General features: G+C 46.6%; 1 protein-coding gene across 2 annotated transcripts in view; it reads right to left on the bottom strand.

The window, feature by feature from the left end:
• The window catches only part of BAZ1B (bromodomain adjacent to zinc finger domain 1B), a 110093-nt gene that overhangs the window by 46081 nt on the left and 40485 nt on the right, over positions 1–23527 (bottom strand). For both annotated transcript variants that reach the window (XM_006119603.5, XM_014571765.4), the window contains exons 5-10: positions 19724–19845; positions 18306–18503; positions 15304–16999; positions 5117–5255; positions 3684–3817; positions 2014–2125 (exon numbers count right to left, since the gene is read on the bottom strand). In XM_006119603.5, the coding sequence (XP_006119665.3) occupies positions 2014–2125; positions 3684–3817; positions 5117–5255; positions 15304–16999; positions 18306–18503; positions 19724–19845 (2401 nt within the window). The remainder of the gene's footprint in view (positions 1–2013; positions 2126–3683; positions 3818–5116; positions 5256–15303; positions 17000–18305; positions 18504–19723; positions 19846–23527) is intronic.

The raw sequence follows: 23527 nt of genomic DNA on the forward strand, positions 1-23527 counted from the left end.
CTGGATGCTGTTCAGAGAGCCATGTGGTGGCCCTTATGATAAGATTGTGAGTCCCATGGATGCCATTGCCTGGGATAAGGGGTCAGCGGGTATGGGTAGTGGTGTGTATAAAACACCGACAGCGGAGGTGGATAGGCACGTGTGGCAAGACCAGACTCCCAAGGTGGATATCTCTGAGTAGGGCTGGAGTGCTGGGATGAGAAGCAGTTGCATGGTCCGGTGCCCGCTTTGCTATGGGAGATTGGTGGAGCCAGTTATTTATGAGAGTGCACAGACTGTATCAAAGAGCATGGAGATGGTGGAGCTGAAATAGGACAGCTCGTCAGAGGAGACCGGTGCCTCAGGTTAAGGGCTATTCACAGAAGTTAGACATGCACAAGTCCATGGGTCTATATCTAATGTACCAGAGAGTTGGCTGATGTGATTGCAGAGTGATTGGCAATTATCTCTGAAAATTTGTAGTGACTGAGGGACGTCCTAGATGATTGGAAAAAGGCAAAACTCATGCCCATCTTTAAAAAAGAATCCGGGAAGCTACAAAGCAGTCAGCCTTATCTCAGTCTCTGGAAAAATAATGGAGTTAGTCCTCCAGGAAACCATTTTGAAACACTTAAGACAAGAGGAAAATGATCAAGAACCAGCAACATGGATTCACCAAGGGCAAGTCATGCTTGACCAATCTAATTGCCTTCTATGATGCAATAACTGGCTCTGTGGATATGGGGAAAGTGGTGGATGTGATATATCTTGACGTCAGCAAAGCTTTAGATAGTCTCCCACAGTATTCTTGCCTGCAAGTTAAAGTAGTATGGCCTGGATCGGGGTGGGCCTCCACAAGGCCTCATATGGCCCAGCAAACCCCCCTCCCGGCCTCCAGGCCAATCGGGGGGGAGGGGGGAATTGTGCAATATCTCCTCCCACCATGCAAGGAATGTGCCAGTGCTTCTAAGCACCACATGCTCTTTGCAGACCGGGATAGAGTAGGAGGAGATTTCACGCACTCCCCTCACCCCCAGGCCAATCAGGGCTTGTGGACGGAGGAGAAGCACATGAAGTCTCCTCCCTCACTGCAAGAGGTTCAGCAGTTAAAGTCAACTGCCAGCTGCTATCACCAAGAGGGAACTAACAGGCAGTTAGGGCTATGCTGCTCTATTTGCCATCACTTGAAGGAGGATGGATGAGCACAAGAAAATGGAGGCCTGACCCAAAGATTACTGTTGGTCAAAAGATTTCCCTCACATGCCCCATAAGTGAGATCCACACAGACAATGAAAATTTAAGAGAGGTCTCTGCTCAAACAAGGTCATGCACATGTTATTAAAGACAAAATTAGTACCATGAGTAGACAAATACATTTTTAATAAACCAGAATAAATAAGTGTTTTGGCTGCTGTACCAAGAATAAGAATCCACATTTTTCTGATTTTTTTTAATCTATTTAAGTCAGACTTTTTTAAATCCAATGATTTAAAAATCACTATCTTGGCCAAATCTGACATTCTTGCAATAGCAAGTCAATGTTTACTACCTCTTGTCTCTATTACCCATAATTACTAGCATCACATGTTATACTTCCAAACTACAGGATTGGGAGGCTATCAAATGAATTCAGCAACTGAACAGGACAATTGAAAAAGGAATAGCTGAAATCAGATGGATATTACCACAAAGGGACCATCACACAGAGAGAAGAGTAAAAGCATTTGTTCAAACTATAATATTAATGGATACTTCTATTGTGTCTAACTTCACTACAGAACCACAATAGAGTGATAAAACAAAACTGAATGATCACCTCTTAAAGATGTTTGTTTAGCTTTCCACATTTCATTTTTTTTCCCCACTGGAAATCTAGAGCTCTCTTTTACACCACATAAAACACCAAAGTGGACGTCTCTCTTATAAAGTTCAGATACATCATTTCTGGGACCACAATAAATATTTCACCAAATTTTACAGAAGCCAATTGTCTGGTGGTGAGCAAAGCACATTAGCCATGAGAAAGCATATTACCATAAGTTCTGTCCCTGTTTGGGTACAGTGGTCTCTACTGGAATGTCTGAAACATGCATGGCTCTATGATGAGTGTTCACTCTGCCACTTCCAGCCACGTTCTTTCGCTTATCTGTAAAAATCCACACAAAATTAAAATGCAAAGGTATACTAGCTATTTAAATTAGTTATATCAGACTGCTGCTGGGTTTGTAAGACAGCAAAGGAGGCAAAAAATGTTCAGTAAGCCTTTTCACATTTTACCAGGAGGCTTACAATTTGCTTTCCATAAAGAAAGCAAATCAACAGTGAATATGCTTCAGTTACTATCCTAGTATTTACAAAGATATCACTATGGCACTAAGACACTATACAAGAAAGGGACATTAGAAACAACACCTATTAAAATTTTACAAAAGGTTCTTTTCTCACTGTACGTTGAGCAGATACTTTATCTAGTGCCTGCACATACAAATACATTCCAGCTTTATCATGTACAACTCTCAGTCTGAACTTCAGTGTATAATTATTGTGAAATAAAAGGTCAGAGAATGTTTATGCCCAAATATCTAATCATTAAGTATGTGATATGAAAATATATTCACCAATTCCATCAGTCCTTGCCTGTATACTTTATTGGTGAAATAATCAGCTAAACCATTTTGTCGTTTCCTTCCCTTCTCAACCGAAGTTCTCTTAGGAAATGCTCTCTTCCTAGCCTTGTGAATTCACAACAGGTCTAAGCATTCATGCTGCACATAGTTAAATATTTGCTAAAAAAGGAATTATACCTTTATATATCTCTTCTCAAAGTGTCTACACATAGCTTTGTAAGCTTAGGGCCAGAGGGATTCAAGTCAAACTGACGCATGTCAGGGAACCCTGGGCTGAAGCATCAACACAGTTATGGATTTTCTGATTTGTGCCCAAATCTAGGGCTCTGGCATCCACACTGCAATGCACAGACCCAAGTGCCACACACTAACTCTGGGGTTCCCAAGCTTCATTGCACTGCAAGCTCCTTTTGAAAACAAATTACTTCGATCACTACCCCACGTGAGAGGTCCAAAGCCTGAGCCCCACTACTCTAGGCGGGGGTGGTGGTGGCAAAGCTGAAACTCAAGGGCTTCAGCCCCAGGCAGGAAGCCTGTAACCTAAGCCTCAATGAGCCCAGGCTTATTGGTTAACCATTTGCATATTTACACAATCACCTCCGTAGTTCCTATTGACTTATTCCTGATGCCACCTGGAGTAAAAAAATTAAGTTGCTCCTGCTGTCAGTTCTGAAAACCTTGGGTAACAATCAGCCTGATGTGAGTGGAACAGAGAACTGCTGAAGGTATTATAAAGAATTTGAGAAAACTTAACCAAAGTCAAGAATTAGTGGGTTGGACATGAGCCATCCAACTGGCACAAGAGTTAGAGGAAGTGACGATGAATCATGGCTCTTCCTCAGATGTGAGTACAAGGCACATTCGCAATCCTTGACACTGCTATTCAAGAGACTCCAATCTCATTCACAAGACTCGGGTACAGTTACAGTGAGATCTACACTACACTCTCCAAGGACAGCACATTTACTAATCTGTCATATGGCCGTCCATTTGCCAAATCATTCATAACCCAAGTTAGTAATAACGAGGATCCATTAGTAGCAAAAACAATACACAAGAGAAGTTAGCTCATCTTACCCATTGGGTAGTAGTCATCATCATCATCAGCCTCCTCCTTCTGGCAGCAAGGGATGAATCTGTAGTCTATACTGTCATGTACCCAGCCCTTCTCAATGAACAAGCCAGGAACCTCATCTGAGAACAGCCAATATCTGTAAAGAGCACAGACATTACTGCAGGGACCACAAGAGACAAGGGATATGAGGAAAAATACACACACACACACACACACACACACACACACACACACACACACGAAGAGAGAACCCATGTATACATGGCATTTAAATGTCTGCATGCATTTATATATGCAACACAATCGCAGCACGGGCAATAAGAGATTCTCCTACATCTTTTTTTAAAGGGGTCTACCAAACACCAAGTCTGAATGAGAGAAGGATTACAGTAGTAACTATCTTCCAGATTATAGCCAGCAATTTGATAATGTTAGCCAACTGTTTTTTTCAACTACTGGGTCAGACCACAAAGCCAATCAGGAGATGAGGTAATTAAAGTGGCATTGCAATCTAAAGCAGGGGTGGGCAATAATTTTTGCGTGGGGACCACTTCAAAAATGTTTGAAGTAGCCCTGGGCCACCCCAGAAGGGGCTACCCACCCCCAGAGCATGATTGGTCTGGGGTGGGAAAGCCCCTTTGCCCCCCCTTCCCACTAGGCACCCATGCCCTGGAAGAGGCTTGACACGCTCCCCCACTCCCAGGCCAATCAGGACCTGGGAGCAGGGGAGCACAGGAAGCCTCCTCCCGCCCTGTGAGGAGCCTGTGGCACTTTGAAGAGCCGCAAGCTCCTCACAGGGCCGGGGCAGGGCAAAGGAAGCTTCACACAGCTGCCCTGTCCCCAGACCCTGATTGGCCTGGGGACGGAAGAGCAGCAGGGCCTCCACAGGCCAGATCCAGTTGCTTGGTGGGCCGGATCTGGCCTGTGGAGGCCCTTCTGCCCACCCCTGATCTAAAACAAAGAAAACTTGTTCGCTTGCTCCCTGCACACACTTACTTTTCAAGGAGACGTATTCCTTGTCAAAACACAAATCAATTACAGGAGGTTATCACTGACATTTTACTTTTAGTTTATTGTAAATATGGGAAAAGGAGTCATCACAAAAGTTTGACTTAGAATAAAGGGTTGCCAGTCTGAATAGACTGAGAAGTACAAGGTTAGTGTGAGTCATGCATCCTTCCTACAGAGATGCAGGTTCCCCCAGCCTACATCAGTTTGGAAATACTCTCATCTCTATTGTCATTTAGCAGCAGGCTGCGCCTGAAGTTCTTGATGCACAGTAATGCACTGCATACTGGTACAAGAGATTTCAAACACACAAAACAATGATTTGTTACATTCTACTTCAACAGAAAGGAAGCGAGCACCCAATAGGACCTTTAGCAGTACAAGAGATACTATTAGGACAGGAAAGCTTTAAGGTTAGTTCTTCTACCTGTTGTGGTTACGATCAGTTCCTATTGGCGTCCTGCGCATCACCAGCTTAGCTTTGGCAATCCCATCTTGGAAAGCCTTTTCGGCTGCAGCTTTATGCTTCCGGATTCTCTCCTCTTCTGCTTCTTTCTCCAGTTTTACTGCAGGAATTACCACATTAAAAGAAAACTACTGTAATCAGATTTGCTGTATACTGCAATTTTGTATACAGATTATTTTCCATTTTGCTGATTAGTTAAAGAAAGAAGATTAATTTACTGGTAAAAGAACGGTTACTTACCTGTAACTGTTGTTCTTCGAGATGTGTTGCTCATGTCCATTCAATTCCCCCCTTACCTCCTCTTCGTCAGAGCGTCTGGCAAGAAGGAACTGAGGTGGGGGAGCGCCTGCAGGGGTACTTATACCCCGCTATGGCGGCACCACTCCAGGGGGCGCCCTGTCGGCGCTAAGGGTACCACTAGCAAAAAAGCTCCGGAAGACGTGGTGCGCACACCTAATTCGAATGGACATGAGCAACGCATCTTGAACAACAGTTACAGGTAAGTAACCGTTCTTGATTAATTTACTGGTAAAAATCGGAGTTTTTTTGCTAGTGGTACCCTTAGCGCCGACAGGGCGCCCCCTGGAGTGGCGCCGCCATAGCGGGGTATAAGTACCCCTGCAGGCGCTCCCCCACCTCAGTTCCTTCTTGCCAGACGCTCCGACGAAGAGGAGGTAAGGGGGGAATTGAATGGACATGAGCAACACATCTCGAAGAACAACAGTTACAGGTAAGTAACCGTTCTTTTCTTCGAGTGGTTGCTCATATCCATTCGAATTAGGTGACTTCCGAGCCAACCCCACTTCAAGGAGGAGGGGTCGGAGCACTCAAAGAGAAGTCCACGAAAGTTGAACAACCAAACAAATTTATTCAACTAAGCGAACACAGAAAAACTGTAGAAAAGTGCAATGTGGTACAGATAAAACAAACATTTACAATAGAGAGCTGAGGACCACAGATCCCAACCCTGCACAGCAGGCTAGGGAGGATGCCAGCGCATAGTGCGCTGTAAAGGTATGGAGCGACGACCACGTGGCGGCCCTGCAGATTCCAGTGATTGGAACCTGCGCCCCAAAAACTACAGAGGATGCCTGCACCCTGGTGGAATGTGCTGTAACTCGGAGCGGGACCTTCCCAGCCAAGGCATAACACTCCCTGATACACCCTGCGACGCAATTGGACAACCTCTGGGTCGATATGGGGAGCCCTTTCATTCTGTCAGCGACAGCAATAAATAAGGGTTTGGTCCTATCAATATAAAAAGCTAGCGCACATCTAGCATCCAGGTAATGGAGCACTTGCTCCTTAGGGGAGGCATGGGGCTTTGGAAAGAAAACCGGGAGGTAAATTTCTTGGGAAAGGTGACACCACCTTGGGGAGAAAGGCCAGATGAGGGTGGAGCCTCACATTACTGTCTAAGAACACTAGGTAGGGCGGGTTTACAGTTAACACCCTCAGCTTGGAGACCCTGCGAGCCGACGTAATGGCCACAACGAACGCAACCTTCATAGAGAAGTGCTTCAAAGAACAAGTGGCCAGCAGCTCAAAGGGGGGGATGGGGGAGACAAGTCTAGACAACACAAGGTTATGGTCCCAAGCGGGGAGAGGGGGTCTAACCGAGGGGTACAACTTGTCCAAACCCTTAAGGAACTTTTTGACCACAGGATCAGAAAACAGAGAGACTCCTGCCAACATGGAAGGCGGAGAGAGATGCCACATGGACTTGGATAGAGGAGGCAGAGAGGCCACCGGACCCAAGTTCAAAAAGGTAGTCCAGAACGGATGGGACAGGTGCACAGGATGGGTGCCAGGGTGGGAGGCTAGTGCACAACTCTCTAGCAGCCCATCAAAACTGGTGCTTGGGCTGCTGAAAGGGGCCTTAACTAACCCCACGGGGGTTGTCCCCTCTCGGGCAGTGTCAACAACCCCTTGCGGACGACGGGCCCGCAGACGCCCCTGCACCCCCACGGGGGGCACGAGGAAAGCGTCTCCAGTAATCCCCACGGGGGACCTGGGACTTCCCCTGCTGTCTATAGGGAAGCTGACAACGCTGAGGGGCCGGCGTGTGGATTCCCAAGGACCGGAGAGTAGATCTCGTGCCCTTAAGCATATGGAGCCTGGAGTCAGTGTGCTCCGAAAACAACGCTTTGCCACCAAAAGGCAGTCCTGAATTGTGGTTTGGACATCCAGAGATATTCCAGACACCTGCAGCCAGGCACAACGGTGCATAACTACACCCGACGCCATGGTACGGGCTGCAGAGTCAACAGCATCCAGAGAAGCCTGAAGGGCCGTGTGGGCGATGGTTCTGCCCTCTGAGGTCATGGCCGCAAACTCCTGACGGGCCTCGGCAGGGAGCCTGTCAAACTTATCCACTGCCTGCTATGTATAAGCATATCGACTCAGCATTGCTTGCTGGTTAGCAATGCGGAGCTGCACCGAGGCTTGCGGCCCTGTAGCAGCATCTGTAGTAACAGATCTCTGGGGCGAAGGAGGGGGTCGTGACAGCGATGCTGACAGTTGAGCTCAGTGCCCCGAGACGCCGGACACCACAGAGGAGGGCACAGGCCCCTGCCACTGGTGGTATGCCCACGGCATCCAGAATGGCCATTGTGGTTGAGGCGGCCAAGTCTGCTGCACAAGCGAACGATCACGCTGGTGCCGGGAACAGGATCTATGATGAGAGGAAGCTTCCGAGGACTCTGACCTGAACAAGGCCGCATCAGAATCTGATGAGTAGTCAGACTCAGGCCAGGGAGGCGCAGATGACGAATGCCCTGCCACCAACAGGGGGGCAAACCTGGCCATAGACTCGGGTTTGCTTGCGTGCGTGCAATGAGGGCATGCCGGCGCCGGGAAGACAGGTCCCGGTGCCAGTTGCGGAGCCTGTTGCGGTACTGGGAGGACAGGTCCCGGCGCCGGGAGTGGAGCCGCTGCTGGGAAGACAGGTCCCAGTGCCGGGAATGGAGCCGAAACGATGCATGTCCGTGCTGTCGAAGTCAGTACAGATTGTGGGTGCGGAACCCCCAAAGCCGGCTGTTCTTCTGGCAGCAGCCCCATCGCTGTTCCCGCAGACTCTATTGCAGGCTGGATCGAAGGCGCTAGAGTTGCCGAGACGAAACTTGAAGAAATCGATGTTACCGGCAATGGCGGTACCGGCATGGACCACTGGGCCGATGCCGGTGCCTGTAAAGGTGCCGAAACCTGTATCGGTGCCGAAAAGCCCGGAGCCGGAACTTGCATCAGTGCCGAAGAGCCTGATGTCGAAGGGCCCGGTGCTGAAGACTGGGGCGGCACCCCGGGAAAGCTGCTTAGCGCTGGTACCGATGATGGTGCCATAGACGGTGCCACAAGGCTTGGATGATACAGCACCGGCGCAGCCAAGACGGGGTCTGGAAAAGGTCCCAGCACTGAGGGGGGTCGAGCCCAGTCGAGCGTCGAGTGAAACCTGGCGGCCTGCGTCGAGACCGGCAATGAGGTAGAGGCACGCGGTACTGGTCCCACAGGGGAGAGTCCCGCTGCATAAGCGACCGGTGCCAACCGATCACGCTGGTGCGGAGGCAAAACTGGTGCCTCCAGCGTAGGCGACCTCAACCTCTCCGCCTCAACCGATGACAAAGGGGAGGTAGTGAGGTTAATGAGATCTTGTGCTGCCTCAAAAGTGTCTGGCGTGGAGGGATGGTGCAAGGGTAGCTGCCCTGGGCTGGATGGTCGTCCCGTTCGCTTACGCCTCACAGTGGTAGTCGAGGACGTGTGCACCGGAGACTCGGCACTGTGGTGTAGGCCCAACTTGGACTTCCGGCTCTGAGACCTACCATGGGACGTTCTTGATCTCTTCGGTGCCGGGGAGTGAGAACGGTGCCGAGCCCTCGCTCCCGAGATGGAGCGTCGTGCATGGACGCCGATGAATGGCACACCACAAAGTGTCCAGTCAGTGCCAGCTGTAAAGCAGCCTCCACAAGGAGAAGTTTTAAACCGGAGTCCCTCTCCCTCTTAGTGTGCTGCTTAAACGACCTGCAGATCTTACAGGCTATGTTAGGTGGCCCTCACCCAGACACTTCAGACAACTATCGTAAGGGTCTCCTTTGGGCATAAACTTTGTGCACACAGCGCACGCCTTAAAGACTTGCGGCCCTGGCATTCCTTACCCCCGAAGGGGGAGAAGAAAAAAAACAAAGAGCTACTAACTAACTTAAACTATTTAGAACTAAGAGAAACAGGAACCATTAACTACTCTAACAGAGAGACATGCTCCAACGATTGTCAACGGCGGTAAGAAGGAACTGAGGTTGGGGAGCACCGGCAGGGGTACTTATGCCCCGCCATGGTGGCGCCACTCCAGAATACGCGGTGAGCATACCTAATTCGAATGGACATGAGCAACCACTCAAAGAAGAACGTCTGTTAATGCATTTCCAAAGTTCAGTTAATTCACACAAAGGCACTCAGTGCACAGTGGACGTGACCACATGAGGAGTTATTGCAGGAGTAGCTAGTAAATATTAGCTATTATGCACTGTGGCAAAGTTCTGGCTGCGCTTGTGAGTCTCGCGTTACTGGGATACTACTAGCCTCAGAGACTTGCTGTGGTCCTATACATAACCCCTTTCTCTTTACAGGAGGCAGGGTCCACTGCTTAGTGAGCCATGATCATCACAGGTTAGTCCATGGTTTTTGGGGTGAAAACCCCTTGATAGTCCTGCTCTCCTTTCTTGGGACAGGCTCTGTGCTGGCATGGGGAGGAGGTCTGGGAGGAATCTGGGCCCACCCACTACTCCGGGTTCCGGCCCAGGGCAGCAGCAGTCAAGGTAGTTTTCCTTCTGACTTGGCAGCTTTTTCCCTGGGCCACTTCCCCAAACAAGTCCCTCTGGTACCTGTTAACCAGCTATCAACACACCCACAGCTTCTTGCCCCTCCAGTTCTCCTCCCAGTTCGTCACTCTTTGTCTTCCCCGCTTCCTAGTCCAGGGGCGGGGGGGCACGCAGGAGAGAGCCCTTTTAAAAAAGCACCACAGGCCATACTTGGCTGCAGGTGTTGACTTGCCTGAGGGAGCATTAATTAGCCCCAGGTGTTTTCCTGCTTTCAGTTTACTGCAGCAGGCTCTAATAATTCACTCTGGAATGAGAAAACCACTTATCCCAGGGGTAGGCAATAACTTTTGATGAGGGGGCCACTTCAAGATTTTGGAAAGTGGTCGAGGGCCACACTCTTCTGTGATATTAATGGAGGAGATGCTGGGTATGGAATGGGAGGTTGGGTGCAGAAGGAAGCTGGGGGTACGGGACTGGAGTGCAGGAGGGAGACGGGATGAAGCAGGCAGTTGTGACCTAGGGCAGGGGACTGAAGTGCAGGGGTTTGGGATGTGACCTAGGGTAGGAGGGGATTGTGATCTGGGGCAGGAGATTGGGGTGCCAGATCTGGAAGGGGGTATGGGTGTAAGGGGGGGAGCAGAGGGTTTGGGGATGTTGAGTGGGGCGCGGAAGAGAGAATTGGGGCAGGAAAGAGCTGGGGTGCCAGAAGCAGGCTGTGGCCAAGAGACTTACTTGTCAGCTACCAAACTAGCCTGCCTGCCTGCAGAGCTTAAAGTGTTTCCCAGCCAGCCAGCTTGCTTGCCTGGCCATGCACTTCATGAATTACTGAGTCCCTCGCCCCTAGGGACTATCAAATAGTTGTGTAACTGCTAAAGTTTGATGACTAGTGAATTACACGCTAACACCCCTACTTTCGAAGGCATGTTAGCTATACTAAAGCTAGCATGGGGGTATGCCTATCCTCACCGCAATCACATCTCCCATTGCAGTGTAAATCTACCCAAGAGGGCTCCTGGCTGATAGCTGCCTCACAAAGTAGGACTTGAACCTATCAGCAAGGAAAATGAGCTGCATGGGATACAAGATTTCATTCCCCCTCTTCTGAGGATTAAAGATGTTGACCCTAAAACTCAAATTGACAACCACTGCAAACACTGGGATGACAGAATTCCTCCTTGTGATTTGTTTTACAGATTTTGGTGATAACATAAGCAGGAACAGGACTGAGAAAGAGCTGGCTGCAGAGAGAACACTTGCCTTGCCACATCTCTCACCTTTGTAAGCAGCAAAGACAGTGAAGTTTTCAGGGATGATGCAAAAGGCAGCTACTTCTCCGGAAACTTGAGTTTAGTTATGGAGAGACTGCTTCAGACAGTGGTGAGACAGCCAAAGGGTGACAGAGTGGCAGATGGGGAATGGGGAGCTGTGCATTATATTTGGCAATAGCATAACGAGCTGCAGAAGCCATAGGACAGACGGGATCTCCAGCATAGAATCTCAAGGGATGAGAACACACAGACAGGGCCTTAACAGACTGTATGATTTGTAGCTGAGTCTCAGCTTGATTTAAAACTATTCTCTTTATGGTAGTGAAGGAAATCTCCACACAAGACCCAGTGCTGCATTTCCCTTATTACACCTCTACTAGATTATCACATAGTTGGGACTGAAATAGAGAAAGTTGTAAAAAAGTGTCATGTATCTACATTGCCAATCCTATTTTGGGTGCTCTCTCTACACCAATCCGACAATGCCCTGCACAGCTCAGGGTTGCCAACTTTGTAATATTCAAACACCAGACCAGCTAGAAAGCCAGAAATTTCCCTGCCACTTCTTTGCCCCGAAAACCCACTGCCCCATCGCTCAGTGCTGTCCCTCTCTCTCCCGAGCAGGGATGTGGATTAACTGATAAGCCTAGGCTTATCGGTTAATCTTGTCAACTACACGCCATTTCCTCCGCCCCTTGCTGACTGTATCAGAGTGGGAGGGCGGGGGGCCAGCCAGCTTAAAGGCCACCTGCCCCCTCCTGCAGCAGCATGAGGTGGAACAGGGGAGGCTGCCATGAAGCAGCCTCTGTTGGCAGGCTCCTCTGCCCTCCAGCAGCAGCCTCTGTCCATGGGGAGCGCCGACTCCCCAAGGACAGGGGCTGCTGCCATCCACATGCTACTGCCTCTGTAGCAGACGGAACAGTGCGGGGCAGCAGGTAGCTGGTCTGCAAGAAGAGCTCATTTTTTAACTGTCTCCCCATGCTGCTGCCTCTGATACAGATTTTGATCTAACTACACACTGTCAAGTCCCCTGGACACCTGGCCACTCTAACACAGCTCCCTGGAGGAGCAGATGCATGGTGTCTATGGTAAATTTAGACCATTTCCCATTTTGATTAATTTGTTCCATTTTTTGCTTCATCTGGTTCTTATCTCATGAGGAACCACTTATGTGACACGAGGGGCAGAGAAATGCCATCTGACATGCCCTCATACCTGGATAAAGACCACAGCTGCCTCCACACCTGGATTAATTCTGGGGACCCAGGATTTATTACAACAAATCACTGCTACCTTTAGGAGTCAGTGACTGGGGGGGGAAATAGGAGCTTCATTAATGGTTCACAACCATGCTGAAAGGGCATAGCAAGTGCGGGTCTGCAGGGGGTCTGTTTTGGGACTGTTTCTGTTCAAGACCTTCATCAATGGTTTAGAAATTGGCACAGAGTACGCTTAAAGTTTGCAGATAAGCTGGGAGGGGTTGCAACTGCTTTGGAGGGTAGGGTCATAATTCAAAATGATCTGGACAAACTGGAGAAATGGTCTGAGATAAATAGGATTCAGTTTAATAATGACAAATGCAAGTACTCCACTTAGGAAGGAACAGTCAGTCTCAGAATGGGAAGTGACTGTCTAGGAAGGAGTATTGCAGAAAGGGATCTAGGGGTCATAATGGACCACAAGCTAAATAAGAGTCAACAGTGTGACACTGTTGCAAAACAGCAAACAGGATTCTGGGATGCATTAATAGGAATGTTGTGAGCAAGACACGAGAAGTCATTCTTCTGCTCTACTCTGTGCTGATTAGGCCTCCATTTTTTTTTGTAAAGGGGTACTTTATAAAAAAAGGTTGAGAAACACTGGTCTAGAGAACATGAGCTATGAGGGAAGACTGAAAGAATTTAGAAAAGAGAAGACAGAGGGGGCATGATAGCAGTTTTCAAGTATCTAAAAGGGTGTCACAGGGAAGAGGGAGAAAAAAAATTATTCTCCTTGGCCTCTGAGGATAGGACAAGAAGCAATAGGCTTAAACTGCAGAAAAGGAGGTTTAGGTTGGACATTAGGAAAAAGTTTCTACCTGTCAGGGTGATTAAACACTGGAATAAATTGCCTAGGGAGGTTGTGGAATCTCCATCTCTGGAGATAATTAAAAGCAGGTTAGATAGAATTCTATCAGGGAAGATCTAGATGGTGCTTGGTACGGCCGTGAGGGCTGGGGACTGAACTTGAAGACCTCGAGCTGCTGTTACTTCAGTCATAGAAATAAAGAAGTAAAATAAAATAAGATCTCACTGCTGCACTCTCATTTCCTTCTATGATCCAAGCACGGGGTGGCCTTGGCCAGGGGGTGATCTTCTGAAGGTGATTTTCAAGGCCTCTCTACCTGACTCTGCAAGTTCCTCAAAGTCCATTCCCCTTGTTCTACTGATCATAGAATCAGAGCCAGAAGCGACCTCAGAAGGCCATTGAGTCCAGCCCCCTGCTCAAAGCAGGACCAATCCCAACTAAATCACCCCAGCCAGGGCTTTGTCAAGCCGAGACTTAAACACCTCTAGGGATGGAGACTCCACCACCTCCCTAGGTAACCCATTCCAGAACTTCACCACCCTCCTAGTGCAATAGTTTTTCTTAATATCCAACCTCCCCCACTGTAATTTGAGATCATTGCTCCTTGTTCTGTCATCTGTCGCTACTGAGAACATCCCCTCTCCGTCCTCTTTAGAACCTCCCTTCAGGAAGTTGAAGGCTGCTATCAAATCCCCCCTCACTCTTTTCTTCTACAGACTAAATAAGCCCAAATCCCTCAGCCTCTCTTTGTAGGTCGAAGGGGGTTCCAAAGAGGATGGAGCTAGGCTGTTCTCAGCAGTGGTAGATGACAGAACAAGGAGCAATAGTCTCAAACTGTAATGGGGGGAGTCATAGGTTGAGTATTAGGAAAAACTGTTTCACTAGGAGGGTAGTAAAGCATTGGAATGGGCTGTGTAGGGAGGTGGTGGAATCTTTATTCTTACAGGTTTAGGCCCAGGCTTGACAAAGCCCTGGCTGGGATGATTTAGTTGTGATTGGTCCCGCTTTGAGCAGTGGGGTTGAATTAGATGGCCTCCTGAGGTCTGTTCCAATCTTAATCTATGATTCACATTCTACAATGGAGCCCATAGTGGAAGTATCACTTTCCTGGGTGTAGGGCAGATCAGGGAGAGCAGAGAACATCTAGTACCTGCAGTGTATGGTTTTATGAATGTCTGAAATAGTAATAAAGTAGTTAACATAAGCTATCATATGGCAGCTATGAGAAGTGTTGGTATTACCAATCTACTCAAAAAAAAAATCACACCTTATTGAGCATATTTAAATAAGTTCTTCAATTTAAAAATGGAAGATTACAGCCTCCATCCTCATGTGAGGCAGGGGCTGCTGGTGAGAATGTGCCAATATCTGAAGTAGTCTCAGGGAATTAGAGGACCAGGTTCCTGGGATCTGGCTCATGGACAGAGGAGATCTTCTGCATCTCTCTAAAGGAACTAGATTCTGGCAAGCACATTAGTATTTTCTCCAACAAAAATAGACTTGCTGTTTTTTTCCGGCCCTCCCATGTATGAGAACTTGGAATTTCTGTATCGGCTGAGTACCACATATAGCACCCCAAATTTTGAGCTACTAGAGTAACATTAAAGCTCCATAGTGATAGAAATGTAGCCGTGTTTGTCCTGCATTTTGCTTCAGCTACCCCAGACTATGTAGCACTTTAAAGACTAACAAGATGGTTTATTAGATGATGAGCTTTCGTGGGCCAGACCCACTTCGATCTGAGGAAGTGGGTCTGGCCCACGAAAGCTCATCATATAATAAACCATCTTGTTAGTCTTTAACGTGCTACATTGTCCTGCATTTTATTAAAGCTCCACACCACACAATGCCTCACATCAATAGAACTAGAGACCTTAATTGACAACAGCCATAAAACCCCTCAATCAGGTAACATCGTTGGAAATGGAGAACTAAGTTTTCTACATTACGTGTGTATCACATTGACCGCTCCTGCACAAACTCCAGTTCTCTAGTATTGTACCTCTCATTTGCCTCTCCTGTTGCTCCTTCTCCTTCTTGGCTTGGATGGCAAGAAGTCTCCTGCTTTTCACAGCACTGATCATATCTTCAGCCTCCATTTCCATCTGTAGTTCTGATTTTACTGTTTCCATTTTTTTCTTGTCATTCCTTCCAATCCCATTTTCTTCTTTCCCATTCTCTTTGCTTTTAGCCTCCATTTCTTTCCGTTTCTGCTTTTCTGCTCTTTTCTTGTCATTCTCTTCCTTTAGCACAGCTAGGCGCTCCTTCCACAGCTCAGCTGACATCTGCTGCTTTGCTTCCACGTGGTCCTGCACAGAGTAAGTCATTAGGATTCGGTGACAGAGTGCTGCAAGTATCTGTAGCTTCTCCTCAGATGTCAGCTCAAAGAATTCTGATGTCTCCAGCTTCTCCAAAAACTCATCTTGCACCTCATTATCCTCAAAGGTAGCTGAATCCTTGCTCTCATCTACATTATCAGAAACCTCACTTTCCTCTTGCACATCTGACTTTCGTAGACAAAGACGAACTAGCTCAGAAACAGAATGCAAGGTAAGGGGGATTTCTGAGAGTTTCATTCCCAACTCAGCATAGTCTTCAGCAATTTCATCCTGCAGTAGGGTCTGCAGAAGAATGACCAGCACCCGGTTCAAATAGAGAAAGCCACCTCTCTCAGCACACAGAGCCTCCATCAAGGAGACTGCTGTAATGGGATACTGAGCATCTGGCATCAATAATCCTGAGTAACAGCTCAGGAACTCCACCACCATGGCCACATCCCCAAACAGAGTATTTGGAAGTCCTTCCGGAGTATCCACTAGTTTAAAAGCAGGCAAGTTCTTTCCTTTAAGATCTTGGTCTTCATACCTCTTCTGCTTTTCCAGTTTTTCCTGCATCTCCTTTTCCTTCCGCTCTTTTGCTCTCTCCTTGATTTTCTCCTTCAGCTTCTCCCGTTTCTTCTTCAGATACTCCTTGCGCTGTTCCTCTGTCATGGAGGCCCATTTTTTTTTGTGCTCTAAAAGTTCATAGCGTTTCTGTACTATCCCTCGCAACTCTTCAGGAAGGCGGGCACGGTCTTCATTTGAAAGTAGCCGGGCTGTTTTAGAGATGATGCAGGAAAGGGCACTTTTTTTATCCTCCCGATCTTTGTTTTCTTTGTAATAGGCAATGAGGTGGAGTGCAGCAGGAGGAAGTTGTTTGTGGGGTTTGCTGGTGGACCTAGGAGTCCCAGCTGAGTTCTTAGGAGTTCTGGACACCTTAGGGGTACCTTTTGCCATGTCCAGTAGTGTCATTTGTTTCATTTTCATCTTGGGATTCTTCAGACCTTTCCTGGGTGATTTTGATTTCCCTGGTGATTTCTGTCCATTCAGAACCCTTTTACCTTTCTGTTTCTTGTCTAAGGATTTCTCACTGCCCTTACCTATACGGCTCCTCCTAGGAATTTGGAAGTTTGCACCAAGTTTTCCTGGAGACACTATTTTCATCACCTCCTCCAACTCCTCTTTGGAGGATTTGGGGTTCTTAGAGTTCTTCACTTTTAATGGGGAGCCAACAATAGATTTCTTCAAATGCACATGACACCACAGCGTAGGGCTCAATGGCTGGCCCAGTGAAGATCCATCAGTTTTGGACTTCTTGGAGGGCTTTCTGTCAGGTGATCCAGAGCTCTTCCTTTTGGTTGAGGGGTTGAGAGTCATATACTGGAATTTAAGAAAAGAAATTAATATAAGACCAATTATATATATATATATAAACTGTCAACCAGATAAATGGCTAAGTAATTCACATTACTGAATAAAAGTTACAGTTCTGTGCTATATAATAAATTCCTAACATCTCAAGTTGGCTTTAACAGTTGCAATCTACATTACTTGTTTAAGGCAAAGGAAATGAAGTTAATTGAATACAACACATTGCCTTACAATAGTATTTGTAGATCTCCTTTATCCAAATTTTCTACACTTTAGTTTTCCACAAAAAGTATGTTTTCTGAATGGCTAGGAGACTGGGGAGGGATGGGGGGGGGGGGGGGCGGGACCTGTCAAGAGTGGCCACCCAGAAAACAAGCCATATTTATTGCATTGATTTGTTGCTGACAATATGGTGTCCAATTAAACTTATTTTCCCCCCCTCTTGTCCAAAAGTGGGGGCTTCTTACAAAACTGCCACTTATTGGCAAGGAGTAATGCAATTTACAACAGACTTCACTTGCAGTTACAGTAATCCCTCATTTAAAGTCATCCCAGTTAATGCTTTCGTTATTGGACTGATCTATTAGAGAACACACATTTAAAGTCACACTGTTCCATTATAAGGCTTTTTGCATGTGGGTCTCTGCCTGCCCCCATAATGTTCCAAATGGGAAGCAGGGTCACAGTGTGGGGACTTATCCCACTTTGCCAGCCAAGCATTCTAGCCAGGGAGCAGGCAAACTCCTGATCCCACTTCTCAGAAGGAGCACCGGGTGGGTCGGGTAGGACAAGCCCTTGTGTTCAGATCCCATCTCAACCAAGATTCACAATCATAATTGGTAAATACAGTATTAAATTGTTTAAAATTATTTTTAAAACATACATGTATTGTCTGGCAAAAGCTTCTCTGGAACCTACCCCCTTAATTCTTATGGGGAAATTGGATTTGCTTAGCATTGTTTTGCTCAAACATTTTTAGGAACTATAAAGTGAAGTGAGTTACTGAAATTCTAACTATGACCCCAGGACTCTGGGTTTCTCATCTAGTTTCACTCCTTAAGAGGGTTTAAGGCCTCCCATAGCCAACTAACCCCACTCCATCTTTTCAAAAATGACTAGTTTAGGGGTTCATCTAACGTTGCCTTAAAGGAGCTTCAGAAAGTGCAGGGCTTTCAGGCTGGAAACTAGACTCCTTTAAGGTGTCAAATTTGATGCCTTTAAAAAAAAAAATTATGCACTTGAAAATCTTAAGCCAATGTTTCTTCCTCATCCCCAGTCCTACCCTGTAAGCACATGTTTAAATGAGAGTTCTTACCTTATGTGGGTCTAGTAGAAAGTCACTAAATTTACTGGGAAGAGAGTACTTCTTCACTAATTCATCTTCTACTACCCATGGAGCATTCTCGCCTGTTCCAGCCCGTAGTGCATTGTGGCGGATGAAATATCTCAAGATTTCTTTGTTGGGAGGGCGCTCTGTACGGACTAAGCTATCTGCTGGCACGTTGCTGATGATCTTTGAAATATCACACAAAGACAGATTGATAACATTCAATTTGCACCAGAGTGCTGGTATAGTACACTACATCACCTCTTTGCCGAGAGGCATCCCCACCCCTTTCTTCAAGTGACCCCCACCTACTGCAAACTCAGATTAGAACAGAGAGTGCTTGTAGCACGGAGAGTTGAGAAGAGTTGGTGGAATTCTGAATTAGCTAAAAACTGTCCCTGCAGTATTTGAAATGTGAATTCATGTTATAGGTTCCTTTCCCAAGTCTAACACGTTGTTCTGGCATCAACACCCAACCACTAATATTTGATTAAAAAAAAGAGACCAGTTTATCAAAACTTTGAGACCTTGGAATTACTTTGCAAGGTATTAGCTCGAAGTCATTGCTGCCTTCTTACCATAGTCACCCTAGTGAACAGCTGACAAAGTATACAGCAATGTGGAAACCACAGACCTTCCTAAAGTTAATTAGCTAGGTTGTCACAAGGTATCCGTGATTAATATAAGTAGTTATGCTTGGTCACTTCTATAATTAGTGAATCACTGGCCAGGTTAATACCCATCTTATTCACCCAGGCAACATTTCTATACAATACTGAATGTGGCTAAAGGAATCTTCACTGCTCTTTGATGGCATATACAGTAAAACTCCGATGGTCCGGCATCTGATGGTACGGCACTCCTGATGGTCTGGCACCATCAGGAACCCAGAAGTGCTCCAGGAAGCTGGACCATTGGAGCTGCTCTGGCCCCAGCTTCCCCAATTCAGCCGCTGCTGAAACTGACCAACAGCTGACTCCAGGAAGCCCGAGGTAGTTTCAGCAGCAGCTGACTTGGGTACACCTGGGACAGAGCAGCTGGGGTGCTGCCGGGTTGGTCTCGCCGCGCCAAGGGTTGACGCTACCAGACCAACCCGGCAGCACTCCAGCTGCTCTGCTGCAGGCGTCCCTGATTCAGCCACTGCTGAAACTGACCAGCAGCAGCTGAATCAGGGATGCCTGGGGCAGAGCCGGACTATTGGGGGGGGCGCTATGAGGGGTCTGGGGTGGCATCCCCCCCACCCCACCTCCCTCATAGCCGCCCCCCCTTCCGATAGTCCAGCATATTTGATAATCCGGCACCCCCTGGGTCCTAAAGGTGCCGGATTATCGGAAGTTTACTGTACTGGGATTATTTCATCCTTTTCTTTCAGGCTGTGTAGTAGAAAATTCAAACAGGCAACTTACCTTATCTTCGTTTTGCAGCTTGACATCATACTTGTGTGGCAGGAACTTCGGTGGCACCCACTTCTTCTCTTCTTTCTTCAGAGAAGTAGGAAGTTTCCGAGGAGATCTGCGTGCTCGGTCACCTTAACAGCCAGAAGAAAGAAAGTTATTGATGCACTGCTGATACAAACTGCTCCAAGGGCTAGAGAATTAAAAAGATTAGTCATACCATTAACTAGTATTAGACTTGTCACGTGTTCCTTTAATGCCCCCCAATCTTTAAAGTTTCTTCATTAAAGCACCTAAAACAGAAATTACACACACCTTAACAGTCTTAAGGGACCACCATTGAGCCCATCTTCACAGTGGTTTGCCTATAATCATCCACATACTGACAAGGTTTTATAGTGATCTAGTCCTCTACACCTGCTCGTACCCTTTGAGCTATTCATTAATAGCTAAAATTGGTCAGTGTTGCTGCCAAAAGCTCTAATTGTGAAACTGATGCTCAGATGCACCATTTACTTTATCCCTCCCAACAGTGCATAGCAAATGTATCAACTTGGGTAAAAGATTATGAGATCACAAAAGAGCTGTACTACTAAATACAACAGGGCAAGATTCAAGCTTTAAGTATTCATTTCTCAATGGTGTTTTCAGTAGGGATGTGATAGTATAAATCGTTAGCCAATGAGCCTGGGCTCAACGACTGACCTTCACAATTACATGCAGCCTCCTCCTCCCCCTACCCCCAACACTGCTTCCTCCATATCAGAGGCAGTAGCGGGGAGGGAGGGTGGGCGGGCAGGCAGGCAGGAACTAATGCTCATGGGGAGCTAGCTTAAAAGGCTACAGAGTATGAGGATGATGAGGCAGCTCCATGGGACTCTGTGCTTGGCAGGGAGTTGGCTTAAAAGTCGGCTCCCCGCGAGCAATGGCTTCCGCCTGTAAACCCTCATACCCACACTGCTGCCTCTGATACAAAGGCAGCAGTGGGAGAGACAGGTAGCTCCACAGGAGCCGGTATGCACAGGGGATCTGCTTCCCCTCCTCCCCCCCATGTGTAAACAAGTAACTGCTGAAAACTTCAGCAGTGTGACAGTGGGGGGCTGTCTGCTTTGTAACCCAGTGTGCCCACCTGGCTGTGCTATGATGTGTGATTCCCACTGACTCACGCCACATGTGTATTGGCCCAGATACTTAGTCCCAGCCTGAGTAGTTAACAAGGCTCTTCCCAGAGGAAGACACAAAGGAAGAGAGGCGGAAACGGCCACCTGGCTGGGGGCAGGGTCTGGGAACTGGGCAGTCTTGGCTGGGCAAACATGAAGAGAAGGGACTAAATCAGGTAATGGGGGATCAGGGGCCTGTGTATCCCTACCCACAAGGGGTCTAAGGCTGCTTGCCCCTTACTCTGAAGTCCACATCGAACCCGGGCCGTGCTGTCTCTCTGAAAAGCAATAAACCCTCTCTATTCTACTGGCTAGCAGAGTCACATCTTGCAGCGGACGGGGGTCCCCCATGCCCCATCACAAGCAGTTACACGTTTACCAAAATAAATGCATTAACATCCTTAGTTTTCAGTGAGCCATTATGCTTACTTTTAACAACCATCTAAAGCAAGTGAATGTGATCAGACCACTTATTTCTCGAAATAATTCCAACAAGATGACTTGTTACAGAATAAACTAATGTTAATGGTCTTACATGGCCTGGAATTCTCACACTTCCATAAATTATTCAGACTGAGAAAATATGTAATCAGCAAGGTCTAAGTGGGTCAGCTCTCTTCAGCTCAAGATATTCAGTCTATCAAAATACCCCTACAACTGTTAAGTTGTTCAAAAGGAACAATGAAAACTACTAGAACATACATGTATTTCCTGACCATAAAACAGCCAGAATTTTGTCTCCCTAAAAACCTTTATAAAAAGAGTATTTACTGTAGAAGTTTTGTTTTTACGCTCATTGCTATCAATCAAGTAATCAATTGTTTATTTGGGCAAATTCTAGATCTAGACTAGACAGTTTTATACACCATTATGTTTTACTTGAAAACAGAGTTTTAACACTTAGCAACTCTAGGCGCTAACATTTAAAAACATTGCACAAATATAAAAAATAAATCCCTAGTAACGGACTATCCAAACATATCCACTTTTATCCTTTACTCCACTTACAATCTGGACACAAAGGGGAAAAAAACGCACATTGTCGACCAGATACCAGCTGCTTTCTGAGCAGACTGCAATGTCAGAGAAGAAAAAGTACCTAAACTGAACCTCCTGGTATCAGCAGGTCCTTGAGTCACAAACTGGTACAAAGCACTAGTGTATAAGATCCCTGAGTTCACTAAAAGAATGCCCTGTAAGGTCTCTAATGAAAGCATGTCATGTATGGAACATGGACAAGGAGTCACGTATGTATGCTGAAATTATGTTCTCTAAGTCTTGTAGTTAAAGGCAGATCACTCGCAGGTACCTGAGAAACTTTTCCAGACAGGAAATGGGAGAAACTTACTCCCCCTGCTGGACTACTTCATATTGCTTGGGTCATACAAACAGAACTTTTCCAGACTACTGTACCAGTTTCTGATGTGTCTTGTGTACCCCAACTTTCACCTCAGTTCTTACTTACAAATATCAGACAAAAATGCAAGAGTGCAAAATTTACTGTGACTGAAAAAGTGCTTACATATGCATTTTTACCACTTAATTAAAACACCAATTGGAATATAAAGATTTTACTTTCAATTCAGTGTACAGTATACATGTGTGTGTGTAAAATGGCCCATTCATCTCAAGACACGGTGGTAAGCAGCGGCAGTGACAATCTATGAGTTGTGCCTGGATCTCCAACTTTTCATGGCTTATGCTTCCAATATTGGATTTGCACAGTCGATTACAATAGCTACATGCCAGTCTACTTCTGTATTCATGAGTGAAAATTTTTCCTTCTGAGGCGGAGTTCTTTTGCATGTCTTGCACAGGTCCTATCAAAAAGTGACATGCCCTGTTATACTAATTGTCGCCAGGTGTGATCTGATGATGTAGATTCCCAAGAGCTTGGACTGATGTTAAACCTTTTCATAGTGTTTTTACACATATCCTTGAATCTTAACTTTGGCCTTCCTCTTGCCCTTGCTCCACCTGTTAGTTCACCAAAGAGGATTTCTCTGGGAAGGCGTTTATCACTCATTCTCCTCACATGGCTAAGCCACCGGAGTCTTCTGTTGTTAAGGATAACTATGAGACTGGGTATGATAGCTCTTGATAAGACATCTACATTTGAAACTTTGTCTTACCACTTAATTTCATGATTCTGCAAAGGCAGCAAAAGGTGGAAACTGCTCAATTTCTCTTGGCACGAGTAGGTAGTCCAGGTCTCAGATCCATAAAGCAAGACACTTAATACGCACACTTGGTATATCAGTATCTTTGTTTTCAATGTCAGTTTGGGATTGTTCCATGCTCATTTCATAAGTCTGCCAAATGTTGTGGCTGCCTTCCCTGTAACAATATGGCTTTTCTGTAGCCATGTTGGAAGGCCTGTGGTAGGCCTGAACCAAAGCCGCCTTCTGCAGCCAGAAGAGCAGCAGCAATTAACTGTAAGGCCTGGAATCACATACTCTCAATTCCATCTAAATTGTATTAAAAAGTGTCACACCAGGCTGTGAGGAGGGGACCTTGTCCTGATAGCTCCCCACTGTCACCAAATAAAGAAACAGATCTCAAGATGGGTAAAGAAAACTAAGTCACACCATTATGTCTGGTAAGAAACTGCTCATCAATAGAGAATGTTGTGGAAACCTCATCCTATGATCATTGT

Source organism: Pelodiscus sinensis, chromosome 21, assembly GCF_052426305.1.
Source record: "Pelodiscus sinensis isolate ZL-2025 chromosome 21, ASM5242630v1, whole genome shotgun sequence".
Lineage (NCBI taxonomy): Eukaryota > Metazoa > Chordata > Testudines > Trionychidae > Pelodiscus > Pelodiscus sinensis.